The sequence below is a fragment of the Bombyx mandarina genome, chromosome 01, assembly GCF_030267445.1.
Source record: "Bombyx mandarina strain Sakado chromosome 01, ASM3026744v2".
Lineage (NCBI taxonomy): Eukaryota > Metazoa > Arthropoda > Insecta > Lepidoptera > Bombycidae > Bombyx > Bombyx mandarina.
In genome coordinates this window covers 14058294-14075827 of record NC_143208.1, presented here as the reverse complement: position 1 = coordinate 14075827, position 17534 = coordinate 14058294, and the positions used below count along the sequence as shown (strand labels likewise).

General features: G+C 36.1%; 1 protein-coding gene across 3 annotated transcripts in view; it reads right to left on the bottom strand.

Annotated features, from left to right (window-relative positions):
* The window catches only part of Snf4agamma (SNF4/AMP-activated protein kinase gamma subunit), a 90722-nt gene that overhangs the window by 19995 nt on the left and 53193 nt on the right, over positions 1–17534 (bottom strand). For all 3 annotated transcript variants that reach the window (XM_028187258.2, XM_028187257.2, XM_089730707.1), the window contains 2 exons: positions 3079–3221; positions 2316–2364 (listed from right to left, as the gene is read on the bottom strand). In XM_028187258.2, coding sequence (XP_028043059.2) covers positions 2316–2364; positions 3079–3221 — 192 coding nt within the window. The remainder of the gene's footprint in view (positions 1–2315; positions 2365–3078; positions 3222–17534) is intronic.

The following is a 17534-nucleotide window of genomic DNA, read 5'->3' as shown; positions in this document are numbered from 1 at the left end:
AAACAGAAGGCTAGTCACCAAATTCTAGATCTTTCGGTTGATTTCAGTTTTATTGGACGTGAATAACTAACATGTGATTTTTTTTTTTTTTTTAAATGTATAATTCGATTACTAAATAACTTCGAGATTATACTAAGTTGCAATTTATCAAAATACTAGCGGACCGCTCCAGCTTCACTCGGGCCTTTAACAAAATTTTGAAATTAAAAAATTATAATACACACACCCTTCTATTTGCGTCAGGTTACTAAAAAAAGAATATTATAAAGACTAGAGGTCCCACAGTAGTCGAAATTCGACTATAATTAATTGGAATTGTAAGTTTGTACACTATTATGATTGTATTTTATACTTCTATAAACACAAATTTCGCCAAGACTACACTATAAAAGAATATTAATAAAGACAAACAATATAATATAATCTATTCTGAATTTGAACGTCAGACGTCAAGAACAAAAATTTGACAATAAATAGTATGCATGCGTGTGTGCGTCAAATACATGGTATGTAGTGTGTGTAATGTTTTCTTTATTGATTTAATGTATCTTTTATGCATTATTTTAAAAAAATATTAGCATTGTGCACTTCTTCTCTATATTCTCTATAAGCGTGGAAAATTTCATACTCCTCCGTCTGCGCAATTTTCGTAAAAAGGGATACAAAGTTTTTGCTTCACGTATTAATTTAAAGATAGTTTGAATATTATTATTTTAATCAACGCGCGACGTCGACAACTACATCGTAAACGATATTATTTGGACGATGTTTTATTTTTTAAAATTAAAGAACACCTATTGTGGCATAACTATAATAGTTAGACATATGCTGCCGCGACACTTTTTGTAAATAATAATGTGTTCTACAAAGTCATAGCACATTATTTTATCCTATCATCAATAGTTTACGCCGCGCACGCGATGTAAAGAATATTTTAGGTAATTTTTTTACACCTTGGGTTACATTATTGGACTTTAGTAAGGATTCCTAATTTTTGTTAAAAAAGAATATAGCCTATGTCGTTCGGGGTAGTGTAACTTCCAAACAGTGAAAGAATTTTTCAAATGGGTTCAGTACTTTTGGAGCCTATTCAATACAAACAAACAAACAAATCTTTCCTCTTTATAATATTAGTATAGTATAGATATGACTTATCTAACGTCTTGAAAAATACTTTTTTCATCGAAACCTACAAACAAGACAACTTTGTTAAGCGGATAAAGTGATATTTTTCGTTTCCTTTCATCGTCGAGACAAATGGCTCTGCTTATATCTTGTATTACACTACTACCTAGGGCCACGGACGCATACATTTTTACTTTAATTTTTTAATAATAAGTAATCGTTACTTTTTAGTAACAAATTGTCCAATTTCAAAGTGCAGACAGAATGTCTTAGTTAATATTGAAAATGCATCCAATTAATTCACATGTATGTAACATGAACTACCCTTGATATCAAAACATACAACAACCAGTACAAACCGCGGTATAAATGACTCAATTTCATTGGAATAACAGCCATCATACCCCGTTAATCAGAAAAGCAACATTTCTGAACGCTACAAAAAAATATTGGTCGAAAGCGTCGAAATTATGCCCCAAGTATTACCAATATCCAATAGAGGAACTCAAAATTACAATGGCTTTATTATTATTAATGTTATAAATGTTATGTTACGTTATAGAAAGTAGCACAAGCGCTTTCATATTGTTCTATTATAATTTCACGATAGCGTCGCCGTTTTCAGTAGTGTCCGTTGTATCAACGTCGTCTCCCAATAAAGATACCAAGGTTTCTTTATTTTCTGACGATATTGATACTTTGGCTGCAACTGTTAAAAGCAACACAGCCGGCTACACATTTGGCTAAGCGCGATAGTAGATAGTGCGATACAAACCCACTGCACATATTGATCAAGTTCAAACGACATCAACGCCTACTATCCCGAGTTTACGAGTAGTTATTGTAGTAAATTGAGACGAACATCCAAGTATAGACCACCTATAATCAGTGCTCAAATACAGACACTATTAAAAAAAAAAATCGGTTGTCTGTAAAGTCGGTTTACTGACGGTAGTTGAACGTGACAACTTCATAAGAAAATACGCCTCAGAGCGAGGTAACGCCGCATGAGTCATGTTTTTTCGTGCGTGCAGCCGGCTCCATCGAATTATAAGACGTTGTCACGTCAAAAAATGTGGATAGAGATGTGGGACAATCAAACGTTTCCTCACGTTCGCATTGGACGACACTAACAGGATTCAAATAGGATTTTAACACCTTTAAATATTATTTTAAGTCCTTGAACTTACCTAAATCCGAAAGGCTCACTTTCTCCAAAAACGGGTCAGCAACGGGAAGCTGAAACGAATTTCATGTATACGTTAATTAACATCGTACCTAGTTCCACGAGAAAAATATGAATATAGACAAACAGCGATAGATAGCAGCGCAAGTGTTTAACTAAACTTTAATTAAACATTAATTGTTTGGAATGGAATTAACTGTTTGATCTTTCCATCTTGATTGCCATTTAATTATGAATAAATAATTAATTATTAGGGTTGATATCAACGTCTTGAGCGATTGTTTTTTATTGCTTAGATGGGTGGACGAGCTCACAGCCCACCTGATGTTAAGTGGTTACTGGAGCCCATAGACATCTACAACGTAAATGCGCCACCCACCTTGAGATATAATTTCTAAGGTCTCAGTATAGTTACAACGGCTACCCCACCCTTCAAACCGAAACGCATTATTGCTTCACGGCAGAAATAGGCAGGGTGGTGGTACCTACCCGTGCGGACTCACAAGAGGTCCTACCACCAGTAAAAATTGTCGGCTTTGATTTCAGGAGTGAGATAGTTGTTATTCTAATGCAATGGACCACACTTCCCAAGAAGGGCGATAGCATTCTCGCTATAGTAACTATGGGCGACGCTTAAATACAGATAACAGTTATTCTGCTCGCATTACTTAAATAAAATGAAGTTGCTTGGTGTTCTAGTTTATCTTTGCCGACTACGATAGTGAAAAGGGTGCAAATGTATTAAAATTCAAATTGAAGTAACATACCCCTCTGGAATCGCGGAAGAGAATGGCAGCATGATGAGGATCCAAGAATGCATCTGAAGCTCTGTGTCTGTTAACAGGCACGTTGCCGAGAGACGACCTGCGTTTTTCAGCTTGTTGCGAGGCAGCCCTGCGTAGATGTGCTCCTGTTGACAAAATGTAATTAAAAATTAATTGGAGTTGTTATATATTACGAAATACAATAAAGCTATTACTGGCCAGTTATGATCGTCATGAGACCGACATTCATTTTGTACACTTCGTCTTTCGTTAAGCACCTTCTACTTCAATAAAAATGTCGGAACTCAAAATAAAAAATAAATAAAAAAATTATCCATTAATATGATATAATTTGAAATTAACATTGTTACAGTTAAAGGTAAGATTAAAGTGAACAGCACAACGTCGCCGCCACGCGGGGATTGTTTATGTTGACCATAAAATACAATAATATAAATTAGAACATATAAACATCTAATAAAAGCCAACAGTCTTTTTTAGCTAGACAAGTGAACAAATCTTGAGACATGAGGTCGTAGTCTCGATAGAATTGCTTGTTCTATTAGATTCGTTTCTACGGTAAAATCCATAAATCGGAACCCATAAATTGGAATTATTATTAAAAATCAAGTGTCACGATATTTTCGAGTTTTCATCAATCAAACTGTCGGGATCTGTGATCACGTGCGACCTATATTTCTATCTAAAAGTATAAGGTAATAAAAACAGATCACAAGATTAAAAATAGTTTTCACGGTAGCGGATAAAGCAAACGTCCTCGGGGTCACCGTAAAGACATGTGTTTCCGGTAAAATCAAGCCAATCGTGCTAAATAATACACTACTATAACGCTTTTGAGATATTAATAAAAAATATCAGTCGGGAATTGGAACTAAATTAAAAAAAAAACATTGAAAGTTTTTTAAACTGCGTTCATATTTTATTGTGTTAAGAAAGTTTAATAATAAATAACTGGGAACAAATCACACCAAATTATGCTTTCCTGTGTTATATATACCAGAGAGTGATATATATACTTATACATATATGTACGTTTAAATATATAGATAATAAATTCCCAGACAGAGAGCAAACAAACCTGTTCATCATACGAATGTTTGCCTAATGTGGGAATCGAAAATAATGTTGTTCTAATTAACAGTGCTTCCTCTTAAAATAGGATTTACACGACCCGAACACAACGCGACGTCATCACCATACCATACCACAACATTGTAGCGTGGATATATACGTCATGATACCACAATGTGTCACTTCGGTAAAATACCACACCGACATGTGGTAAAAACCAGTCGACAGTTTATCTCTATATAATTATCGGATTGGAATGGTAACAATAAGGTGAATTCAGGTTTTTCTAGATATAGCATTATGAATAAAACTCCTGCATTCCGGTTTTCGGAGGGCGGGACAGCCTTTATACAACAAATACAATTAAGACTTCGATTTTATATCTTGATGCGAATCGCTCCTTAAGCTGCTAAATACTTGACTGCTTCGCGGCAAAAATAAGTACAATGAGAATACGTTACCGTGCTGGCTAACAAATACAAAATTTAAATATTACGTAAAATACGATGGCTTCATGAAGGAAAATTAGGAATCAAACATAATAGGGGTTAAAGTATGAAATTGCCGTTCTATTGTAATATGTACTTCGAATTAACATAGAACCTCATGGTTTGAGGTTTTTGAGTACAAGTTTATTCAAATGGTAAATGAGGTTCTAAACTTTTGGTTATCGACTTTCAGTTTCTTATTTTTTTTGTGTTAGACAAGAAAGATGGATACTTCGAAAATTGGAGTGATTTTTTAATACGAGTTTCGACGCAGAACTAACGCTGCAGAAACAGCTCGCAATATCAATGTTGCGTTTGGAGAGGGGACTGCTAATGAACGCACCGTGCGAATTTGGTTTAAACACTTTCGTGATGGAAATTTTGATTTGAAAACCAACTACGTGGAAGACCGTCCACACATGTGAATCATAATGAATTGAAACAGATGGTGGAAGCCGATCCGAACCAAACTACCCAGGAATTAGCGGCATGATTTAATGTTACCTTATCAACCATATTGACTCATTTGCATCAAATCAGTAAATAAAAAAAAGTATGAAAAATGGGTGCCACATGATTTGACTGATCTGCAGAAAGAAACACGTATTGAAACTTGTGTTGCCTTGTTGAATCGATAGAGAAATGCAGGAATATTTGATCGAATTGTGACATGTGATGAAAAGTGGATTCTTTACGATAACCGCAAGCGAAAAATGCAATGGCTGACCCCAGGCCAAACGCCGCAACAGTGTCCTAAAACAAAGTTTACCAATAAAAAAGTAATAGCAACTGTTTGGTGGTCTCGGCATGGTGTTATTCACTATAGCTTTCTCCGATCTGGTTAAGCAATAACGGCAGATTTCTATTGTGCCGAACTTCGAACAATGATAGCAAAACTTGCAGTGAAACAGCTCCGACTCATGGATCGATCTTCACCATTATTGCTCCATGATAACGCGAGACCTCATAAAGCACGAGAAACCGTTTTAACTCTTCAGGCACTGCAATAAGAAACCATTCATCACCCTCCGTATTCGCCAAAACTTGCTCCAACGGACTACCATTTTTTCCGTGATATGGACAATTTTCTACGTGATAAAAAGTTTTCTTCCCGGGAGGCAGTACAAAATGCTTTCACACAGTTTGTAGAATCTAGATCACCAGAGTTCTATCGCAAAGATATAAATGACCTTCCTATTAGATGGCAGTAATGTATAGATTATAATGGTAGATATTTTAATTAAATAAAGATGTTACAAAAACAACAATTTAAAATTTTCAGTACAAATCGGCAATTTCATAATTTAACCCCTAGTATTTGTTGTTTCGTATCATTCATAACAAAAACTGGCTCATCGCCATTTAATATTAGCATTTCAGTTCGAGTTCAGAGAGTCAACACGTCATAAGGCATGATTGCTGTATATTTATCTTTCAAAGTCGGTCGGTGTTTATTTTGAAATGAAAACAAAATATTTTTCATTTTAGACAGTGTTTATAAAGATTTTATCTCTAATCGGTATAGTGATTGATGCAGCTCACCGCTTTTTAATACCACCAAACTTAAATCAATATTTTAAGATTGACATTAAAAGTGTTAAGATTATATTAATTAAATTTAGACAAAATTAATAAGTAGACAACATTTTGACAGTGGTAGATAACATTTATTTGAACAGTTTCATAGTTTACTTATTACTACTTTGAGCGCAGTGACAATACTACATTTAAATAAAAAATTGGCATTTTATTAAATTGCGTGTACGATTTTCCGGGTCATTCCTGTTGACCGTTGAGGAGTTCCTATATCTGGAGCCAACGCTGGAGGTCGATTCAGGCCATTAACCATAAAAATGCATTCTATCGAAATTGGAAAAAACAAGTAAAAATGCAACTCCGTAGGATGGAAGGAGGCGTTTTGATACAAAAATGCATATTAAATAAATGCTTATTGTGACATTACCATTTTCTTATATTTTATATTTTCATTTTAAATGAACAATTAGTATTTAACGAAATGCAATTATGAGAGAGAGGCTAAAAAATAACACTATGTGTGCCGTGAGCTCCTCCAAACATATAAGATATAAAACAAAAACTAGAAACCGAGCTAATATGAATTTGTAATTTTGCTGATGTGTTCATCTCGAAAAATGAAATTGTTATTTTTTATCTGTGTGCACCAATTATGCACCAGTTTTTCGAGTAAAGTGTAATAAAGGGACGGACGAAATGAAAGCCTAGCCTGCAATCCCACCTCGGGAGTAGAATACGCTAGCTAAATATATGTATGTGCTCTAATAGAATATCCCAGTGTAAAAAAAAAAATCATAAAAAATAAATAAAAATAAAAACATCTGACGCTAACTGCGTTGCTGAAGTAAACAAAAACCGTAATTTGTAATTGTTTAATCGGACACAAATATGTTATGTGAATAAAAATAAATTTTATGCACAAAACTTCTGAAACAAATTCGGCAGTAATCAATATCGGTAATTCATTTGTAAATGATCCTGTCTATAAGTAGACAGTTGTCGGTTCACTTTGATAGCCAGCTGGAGACGAGCGAAGATGGGACCTGATCGGTGTGTGCAGCGCCATCACTTCTCGTGAATTTGACGCTCGAAAGACTCATTTTAGCGTTTATCTAACCATTATGAGCTTAGCCTGCCACTTGCAGTGTGAAGTGTCCTTTATCAGTGCGGGCGAGACATAATAGCAAGCTTCGAGGTTGGGGGTGCTCTTAACGGTTGACATTTTTGCTTAGAATGCTGCTGCTACCTTCATAAATCACCATAACAAGAAAATTGTAGTCAGATATTATGTACCTTTACAACCACGCCCGGTGCATCAACATTTATCTTTATGAGCCTTTGCAGAGTCTGAGAAGGCTATTCTTGGTTATGGAACATCACTGAAACCGGACATTGCTCACGCAGTATCCTAGTGATCTTCTGTAGAACTCTGAGCGTAAACACGGTCATTCTGCTTATTACAATAATAAAACGCATACTAAAAATTGTATTCTATAATACTAAGAAATGTAGCTAAATATATAATTCAATTTACCGCGGCATTTTGTAAACTTTCTCTTTGAGTATCACATCAGTGACGAAAAAAAATTGCTTCTACAAAAAATTAAGAAAAAAATATTTTCTTGTGGTTCGATTCGTACTTTACAAACTGGTGTTGTATGAGTTAATACATAATTGTTATATTAATCACTTAGTGGAATTGTTCGTCGTTCAATCGTCAATTTCATATTTTTGCATTGCATTATGATGTTTACAATGTTTGCAATCATTCTGCGGGGTTATCGTTCAGCACATAAATCAATCATGAAGGTCAGATAAGAGGTCACGTTGTTTGTCCGCGATGGACACCTAAGCTACTGAACCGATGTTAACTTATTTTTTTTAAATAAGTGTTTTGGGCCAACTTAGGCCATAGGATAGTTTTTATTTCGATTAATGGTCGCAATATAATATTGATTAACAATAAAATGATTTCTTATGTTGATTATTGTTATTAATTGTAAGTTTGATAAGTCTAAAACAGATGGCAGCTTAAATCAATTTTTACAGACAAGGTCCCCGTCAAGGTCGTCCAAAAACTGCAGTCACCCAAGAAAACGTTGATGCTGTGCGTAAGCTGATTGAGGAAGATCGACATGTGACATACCGCGAAATTCAGGCAACTTTAGACATTGGCATGAGTCAAATACAAATAATCTTGCATGAACAATTAGGTGTAAAAAAGTTGTTTTCCCGATGGATACCGCATTCGCTCTGTGAAGAGCAAAAAGCGGCTCGCGTTACTTGGTGCGTCAGAACTCTCGAAAGATTCCACGCAGGATTCTCAAATGCTGTATACAAAATTGTATCAGGTGACGAATCCTGGATATACGCGTACGAACCCGAAACAAAAAACCAGTCACGAGTTTGGGTGTTCGAAAATGAGTTAAAGCCAACAAAAATTGTTCGTTCACGGAGTGTTGCAAAAAAAATGGTGGCTACGTTTGTCTCCAAAACCGGCCATGTTACGACTATTCCTCTTGAGGGACCAAGAAAGGTTAATGCAGAATGGTATGCTAGCATTTGTTTGCCACAGGTCATTTCTGAACTCCGTAAAGAGAACTGCAACCGCCGCATCATCCTCCATCACGACAATGCGAGTTCTCACACCGCGCACAGAACAAAAAGGTTTTTAGAGCAAGAAAACATAGAATTATTAGACCATCCGCCGTACAGCCCCGACCTAAGCCCTAATGATTTCTATACTTTCCCTAAAATAAAGAATAAATTGCGTGGACAGAGATTTTCATCACCTGAAGAAGCTGTGGACGCCTACAAAACGGCCATTTTGGAGACCCCAACTTCCGAATGGAATGGTTGCTTCAATGATTGGTTCCATCGTATGGAAAAATGTGTCAAATTTCGCGGAGAATACTTCGAAAAGCAATAAATATATTTTTTAATAGTAATGTTGTGTCACTTCGTTAATTCCCGAAATTTTCAGGGCCGCCCTCGTAGATAGCGCGGTGTTAAAAATACCAACGTTTCACATAATTATGCTACAATTTAATGGCCTAAACACCACGTGTTGCTGAGGCTAAAGTATAAGTGAAATTTATTTCGTAGTAAACGCAATACAGTGAAATCGAATTATTCCTAATTTGTTAATTTTTGGTATTAGTATAGCCGGCCACGTGTTACTTAGAAACATAAACCTTAGCCACAGCAACGTGTGGCCGGCTTTGCTAGTGTACATATATAAATGAGATGTTTCATTAAACTATTGTTTTTTTAATTACTATTATAAATATTATTAGCCGTTGGAAGAAATATGATGCAATTTTGTAGTCGACTGCTTCATATTATATTAAAAATAATCATTTAAGCGGAACGAATCTCTGAAATATTTGTCGTTCTAAGTTATTCTTTATGGTAGGTATAACAAAAGACTATTCCATAAATGATGTCGCATCATACAATTTGCAGGAATATGTGTGCATCCGGCTTCTGTGACCGTGCAGACTATTTGTGTCTTCACAAATAGTCTGCACAAATTACAACAGTGCACAACATGTCTTCAATCAAACAGGGTATTTAAATTTGTTGACACAAGGTAAGAACTTGGTTCTATCCATTAGTGATTAATTACGCAAAGAAAAATTTGAGCCGCAAGGGTAGATGATATCATCTTCATGCCTATATTCCTGTAAATTCGTGGGGAAAGCAGCTACAGTGTCAAATATAATTTAGGCTAGGAATTTGGGAAAAAACTTGAACAATTAACAGTAAGTGGGTCGTGAATTCGAAAATTCATCCACAAAAAGTAGAACACAAAATATCCAAATGGGCAACGATAACCATTAACCAAGTGTTTTAGATTATCTACCGACGTAAACAATGAAGAAGTTAATATAAATAATAATATTAAATAAAATGTTATGAAATATTACGATACCAAACACAGGCACAGTGTTACACTCTGAATTTAAGTATTTCAAAGACCTCCAAGAATCCAATGGGTACTAAATTAGAATAGTTTTTATCTTTTACCATGTAATCTTATCTTCGCGATTACGACTACACTTCACCTTTTTGTATCAAAATAATGAAACTGATTTTATATCTTCAAGGTATTGTTTAATTAAAAATTCTATTATACTTGAAAATTAATGTACATCAACACACGAAACAGATGCGGAAAAAGTTATAAGTACACAAAAAATATAATTATAAGATTTTTTTGTTTTCTTTGTGAAAAATTACGCTTCTAATTGTTTACTCACCCAAAAAATGAAATTCGCTTTACCGTTTCTTTGTTTCCACGTTTAACACGCCTAACAAACAAGATGCAAGAACGAAGAAAAAATATATTGGATTGATTGGTTTCATTACGATGGTTTCCTTAAGAAGTGAGTAAAGTAATTAAAAGCTACCCTATTACGAAGCTTGATTAGAAATTTGAACTAGATCCGCGAAAATAAACAAAATTCAGAAGATACTTTTAAAAGGGGCCAAAAAATCGATGGAAAGCTTTTAATTGCCGACGCACTTAACAGCCATTGGCAAAATCTTTTTAAGCCTGTCCATTTCTAAATGGAAAACGAATCAAACTGAATATTTTTATATTGGTTTCCATCATAATTTGTTGGAAATGGTTACTTGAATTATTTAAAATAAGGAGAGCTGTTTTCTGTTTTAAAATACCTATTGTGTAAATATGGTGAAGAGAACAAACAGAAGGGGACGACAGTTATATTGTAATAATACAAGATTTAAATAAAACAACAATTACACTTGGTCGAACAATGATTTAAACTCACATAAAGGTGTTTTACGCAAACATTTATTTACGTAACGTTGGTGTTCGTTTTCTACGACAAAGGAAAGGTCTTCAGCCGTGCATATTTATGTATGTGAGTGACTCCCTTCTAGGGTTGTTCTATCGAGTATTTCTTCTTCTTGACACACTAAATATTCTAGTCGTCAAATGCACCAATAAAGACCTATCGCTCCACATAAATCCTATCTCCAATGAATATGATGAATAAATTATTAAATCCTATTTACAATTATTTTAATGAAGCACTACTAAAGAAACCCTGTTTTGGTTTTAAGCTTCATTTAGTAGGTTACCCAATGTTACTCACGCTGAGTTATATCTTCGAACCAAATCTTCTTCTGAGAGAGAATATTCAAGTAAACGCAGTTGAGTTGTGTATTGAGTGAACATATACCTAGTCAGGTCATAAATTCTGTCACATGTTTAATGTAAAATAATTGAAACAAGTTTATTCATTATGTAACCATTCATATACCAAAATGAACTTACCAAAACATAGATTCATAGGACACTAAAGTTTATTCAAAATGACCTCCGTGATTTTGAATACAGGCCTTCAATCTGCACGGCCAGTCGTCTATCGCAGCATGAACGAGGTCCATGTCAATATCGGCGGCTGCCTTAATCAAGGATGTCTTGAGTGACTCCAAATTGGGATGAGGCTTTGAGCACGCCTTTTCCTCCGAGTGTTGCCATATCTTGTAATCTAACGGATTCAAATCTGGACTGGAGGAGGGCCAGTCTTCATGCCGGATGAAGTCGATTTCACGCGCCGCCAGCCAGTCTTGTGTGCTCTTCGCTCTATGAGCTGGCGCCGAATCTTGTTGGAATACCCAGTGCCTGTTATTGAACATGGTATGAGAAACAAGTTCCACAAGGTTCGTCAGGACTGTATTTTGATACACAACTGCATTCGTTTTTACACCTTTCTCACAAAAATGTACCTCTGTTAAGCCCCAATAAGAAACTCCCAACCATACCATGAGCGAGGATGGAAAATGACCTCGTTGGACACGCGGAATACGGTTGCTCGCTTCTTCACTACTGTGTGCGTACACCTTATCATTTTGTTTGTTTTAGCTCTCTTCTACGGTAAAAATTTTTTCATCCGAAAAAAGAATTTCTCGATATTTTTTTCCCGCGTACCGCTTCAACAAAGCGCGGCATCTCTTCAGTCTCAGGTCCATTAGTCGAGCATTCAAACGATGTCCTGTTTTTCTTCAATATGCCCGAAGCCCTAAGTCTTCATTTAACACCCTTTTCACCGTGGTTCTGCTTAACCCCATCTGAAGGGCCAACAGTTTCTGCTTACGTTTGGGATTTCTTTGAATTCGCGCCTTCACAGCTTTTATCACTGCTGGAGTCCTAACAGACTGAGGGCGACCACTTCTTGACCTGTCATCTACACTAGAGTCTTCATTGTATCGTTTGATGGTACAAAAAAAAAAAAAAAATTCAAAATCATTTATTTCAACTTAGATGTCAGTATGACACACTTGTTGAATGTCAAAATACAAATAACAAAGTTAACTCTACCACCGGTTCCAAAAAAAGCCACAGTCCTGAGAAGAACCGGCGAAACAAACTCAGCGGGCTTTTTTTTTTCTTTTTGTTTTTTCTCAAATATTTTCTTTTTTTTAAATAAATAGAAATATTCACAATAAAAGAAAAAACAAGTCTAAAAAAATAATAATAATAATGAAAAATGAAAAGGCCAGGAGCGAGCGCCTCATTCCCACGTAGTGCCATCTAGTAAATAATCCTTAACTTTATAATATGCCTTGTTGCACAAACGTTCCTTAACAGTTTTCTTAAATCTATGAACAGGTAGTAGTTGAACGTTTAGTGGGATCTTGTTGAAAAGCTGTACACCCAGCCCCCTAAAAGAGTTGCTTATTTTCTTAATTCGAGCCGCCGGCAACGCAAGCCTATGTTTGTTCCTAGTGTTCACATTGTGCAAATCGCAGACTCTGGGGAATTCTTCAATGTTTTTACGCACGTACAATAAATTTTCAAAAATGTATTGGGACGCTAAAGTTAGAATAGAAAAAATAGAAAGTACGATAAACGAATCTTTTGGTTATATTCAAATTTTTCAGTATGTTAAAAATTTGAATTGGCGCGTAACCGCAACGATGCAACGCAATAACTGCAACACGGTCTTCTTTAAGCGTCCACTCCATATTTAAAAATGAGTAAAATTCTAAAAGTATACATTTTTATTTTCATGAACAATTCAAATTCGAATTCAATAAACTTTTTTGTGGCCAGCATTCTAAAAGAAAAGTTTTTACTGTGTGACAATGCTTATGACCTGACTAGTTATATACATAGTAACAGAATTTTATTTAGTGGATAAACAATTTTGTAGTCCATATTATTTTGTCACATATGTTTATCACCTCACTAATGAAAAATTAATCCTTTACAAAGTTGAAGAAACCAATATTTATTGGGTTGCTCGATACGTACTTTACAACGTTGTTTGTAAAATATTTAATTATTTATACATTTTAAAAAACGCACGATTTATGGAATTATTTGACATGAATCCAACAATAATGCCTACATGCAGGTGATCCAACGCTATGAGAGGTCTTGACAAAAAGTATACTTAGTCTTACAATGTCGCACGCTATTGGCTTATTCACTCGACTAAAGTTTAAGGTTAACTCGTAGGTACTCGACTATTTTTTTGTATGGTTCAAACTTCAAGTTGCAAATAGACTAGAGTAGAATAACAAACGAAATACCCAAAGCAAATAGAAAAATATCAATTAGACCCTCGCTATTTACACCCGGCCGGGTAGGTGAGCTTACGGGCTCAACTGAGAAAATTTGCTAACACTAGCCTTAGCAAAAGTAGTGCTTCGCCGAATCTACCACCGGATCGGAATCACGACCTATTGTGAAGATCTGGCGAGAAACTCAATAGGGTAGGTCAATGGGTTAGTTCGCTCGTTGAACTCTTGGACGGAGGACGGTGACTGGTGCTTGAGAGTTAATCCGGGGGTTCCGACAAGACAAGTTTCGGACGACAGTGGCTTTGCGTTGTCCCGTCGCGGTCAGATAAGTCGTTCATTGCTCATGCGAACTTAGTTCTAGAGACCACGTAATTATGAGTAAATGAGCACTGGCTCCACCCAGTATTAAAGTGATTACCGATGTCGATTTTTACAATGCTTCTGGTGTACATTTTATACTGCATCTCGGATGAAAAATCCAGATTTTCATAATACCTACAAAATGGAATGGCGGATAATGGACCACGCTGCAAACCTCAAGAATTTAAGGTAATTGTAACGTTGTGACCCGTTTTCATTGATACCAAGGCACTGAGCACAATTTACTTGTATGTTATCGATCGAGTAAGCTCCATATCCTCATCCTCCATATCCTCCATACACAATTCGATGGAATGGACTTATGGATGGATGGATGGCTTAAATGCTTTTATTTTATTTTGCGACAATTTTAATCCCATGCTTAAAATGTTGGCGGAAATTCATAACAATACAAGACTGAATAACAGATTCCAATTGATTCAACGGTTGGATGGATTGGCTTACACCAGCTTACTGTAAAATTTAAATATTATTTTTATATTACAGGAATATCTTGTCGAGCGAGGTTTGGAATAAATATTTTTTAACTTGCTGCTGTTTCACAATGCCTCTAATAACGTTATTGTTCATGGAGCGGGACATTTTGCATCATACTCGTAAATGCAGTACCTGTAGGTATATCTGTACACCATATGTATTAAGCAATTTTTATTTTAAAATAACATGTTACTTATCAAGGCCAAAGGCTTATGTCCACAAAAATCTACATAATCAAAATCTAATATCAAATGCCTTGACATTGTTTTCAAAATTATTCTGATCAATGACAAGGATGTATTCGACAGTTTTTTCGACACACACCACAGCTCTTTGGTTTAATTATTAGTGACCCTGACTTGTTACCAAGGGGTTCAGGTTTGTTCACAGGTCGAAGCCAATATTTTAATAAGATACCCACTACACTTGTTTTTTAAAATATAGTGAATACCTACACGGCCGTTGTACGGGAGAATTGCGACATAACTCAAACCCCTCTGACTCCATGTGTCAAGTTGGGTTATGGCATTCACGTTGTGATGCCTTAAGCTCCGTTAAAAACTCCATACCAGATGAGCTCGAGAAATAGTTCAATTATCATACTTAAATATATAAAGAAACTTAGTGCGATTGACTGTTTAAACGAATGTAAATAACTTGCCACTGAAACATTTCTTAAAATCTTAAGTGTTTTTTATTATTATTTAGCAATTAAGTCGCCGTTATTGGGAATCTCACCGCATATTATCTTAAATGTTAAGTTTAAATCACAATTGAATTTTTAATTAATAATGCACAAACAAGTATTAATACCAACAATATCATCAACAGTTTTCACATATGTATCTTTTGTGCGCGGCATAAAAAGATATTAAAATGATATTTTTGTTAAAAATATCAGGCAATGAAAATTTCTATCGAAGTTGTCAGCTTACAGAAAACTCGAGCGATTCTGCAAATAAATCTTGAAGATGAAGGACGACAAACGGACGGAGCACCTGTCCTGATCCTGACCTTTTCAGCTGAAAAAGGCCTCCGGACCAACAGAAATCTTTCTATACCAAAGCAAAAGGAGAAGAAGTCACCACTTCGACAAAGCGGCACGACATGAGAACCCTCTCATCGTGACCGCTGGTAACTACATTCCCGATCCTGCGGACAGAATGGAAAGCAGTCGACGTCGCCCCAAACACGTCATTTCGGACTTTCCCGATCCACTAATCGTGCTTTTAGGTACTTCAAGCACCGGTCATCGTTCTCGTTGAACCCGTCGCTTGTGACGAAGGGCTCGACGAGGAAATTAACCCTCAGACACAGCCCACTGAGTTTCTCGCCGGATCTTCTCAGTGGGTCGCATTTCCGATCCGGTGGTAGATTCTGCGAAGCACGGCTCTTGCTAGGGTTCGTGTTAGCAACGTCGTCAGGTTTGAGCCCCGTGAGCTTACCTACTAGTTAAGGTTACGCTGACATAGCCTATTGAGGCTCTCAGCTTAGGTAGGAAAAAAAAGGAGAAGAAGTCATCGTTGACGGCTACTACTCTGATGCCATAACCATTAACGCTGGCGTTTCATAAGATTCGGTGTTCTGCACTATGATATTCATATGACATTTCAATGGCTTGCTGTACACGTACAATATGTACAGTGAATGATAGAGTACAGAGAATGGGCGGTGCCCGGTATTCATCAAGAATTTCTGAGATCTGAAGTAGCGATCAAAATTTGTGTCTGAAATGGAAAGCTCTATGTGATAGGTAAGCGAATGGTGTGAATTGTATTAAGTTCGATTCAACCATTGAAGATACAGATTATATATTGCAAAGAACGACATATTATACTTATATGTCGTTTGAAAGAAGGATCTTTTTATCCTGGTGTTGTAATGCGAAGGCTTATCCCTACAAATGTCAAGAGCAATGAGATAAGTGTTTTTTGCGGCTTGTGAACATTGATTTGCGATTGAAATAAATTCAATTCTTACATTTGTGAAGCCGTCTCGAAGAATTCTCATCTTAAGACAAACGTTGTCCAGGGTTAGGTCCCACCGACCGGTTCTTCAGAATTACGTGTGGAAAAAATAAATTTGATGCTCCGCCCATTCAAAGCGCTAACGATCCACTTCCAGCGTTCCCCAGGGTTTCGGAACGACGATGTCATCGACACACATGATATACGATGCTTGTCGAAGGCCTTCACAATATTAAAACTCATTGTGTGGGCTTCGAGAGTAAGGTCAACACAACCAAGACTGAAACCGTAATTTCAATCACTGACCACGAACCTCTCTTCGAGGTCCCTCAGGAGCTAAGCAATTACATTCAATTCTATCACCTTAAAGAAATTAAGTTATAGCAATATTTATGTAATTAATATATATTATATATATAATAAATAAAGCATTAGCACGTAGCCTTTTCTTCAATCAGGTCGCATCGAGGGCAAGCGCGCCACGGGCAGAGCACCAGCCAGATGGTCAGATCTAGCAAGAGACGCACTTGGTGGTAGTCTGTACCAGGCAGTCCATGCCACCCATGATCGAGCACAGTGGAAGAACGTCACATGTGGTCGCGATCCTCAGTAGTGGGGGAACGATATAGAAGTTTCCTTCAATTCTTCTTCCACAATTCTATTGCCATTTTGTTACTGTAGAGAAAGCTACAAAACTCTAGCTTTCAGGAGCTACATGTAAGTATTTCTGACATCGGATGTAATATAATAACAGACTCAAATGCACTCCGAGTAATCAAATTTTGAAAGATAAACAATAAAAAATGAGAATTTTAATTTTAACTGCTTACAGTTTCTCTCGTATGTGTGCTTTTACGTAAATAGCTGTATATATCATGTACTTGCAATGTTAGAATAAAATATAATTTATTTTCTTTTATTTGATTAATTATAATTTACCAACGATAGAGATGAA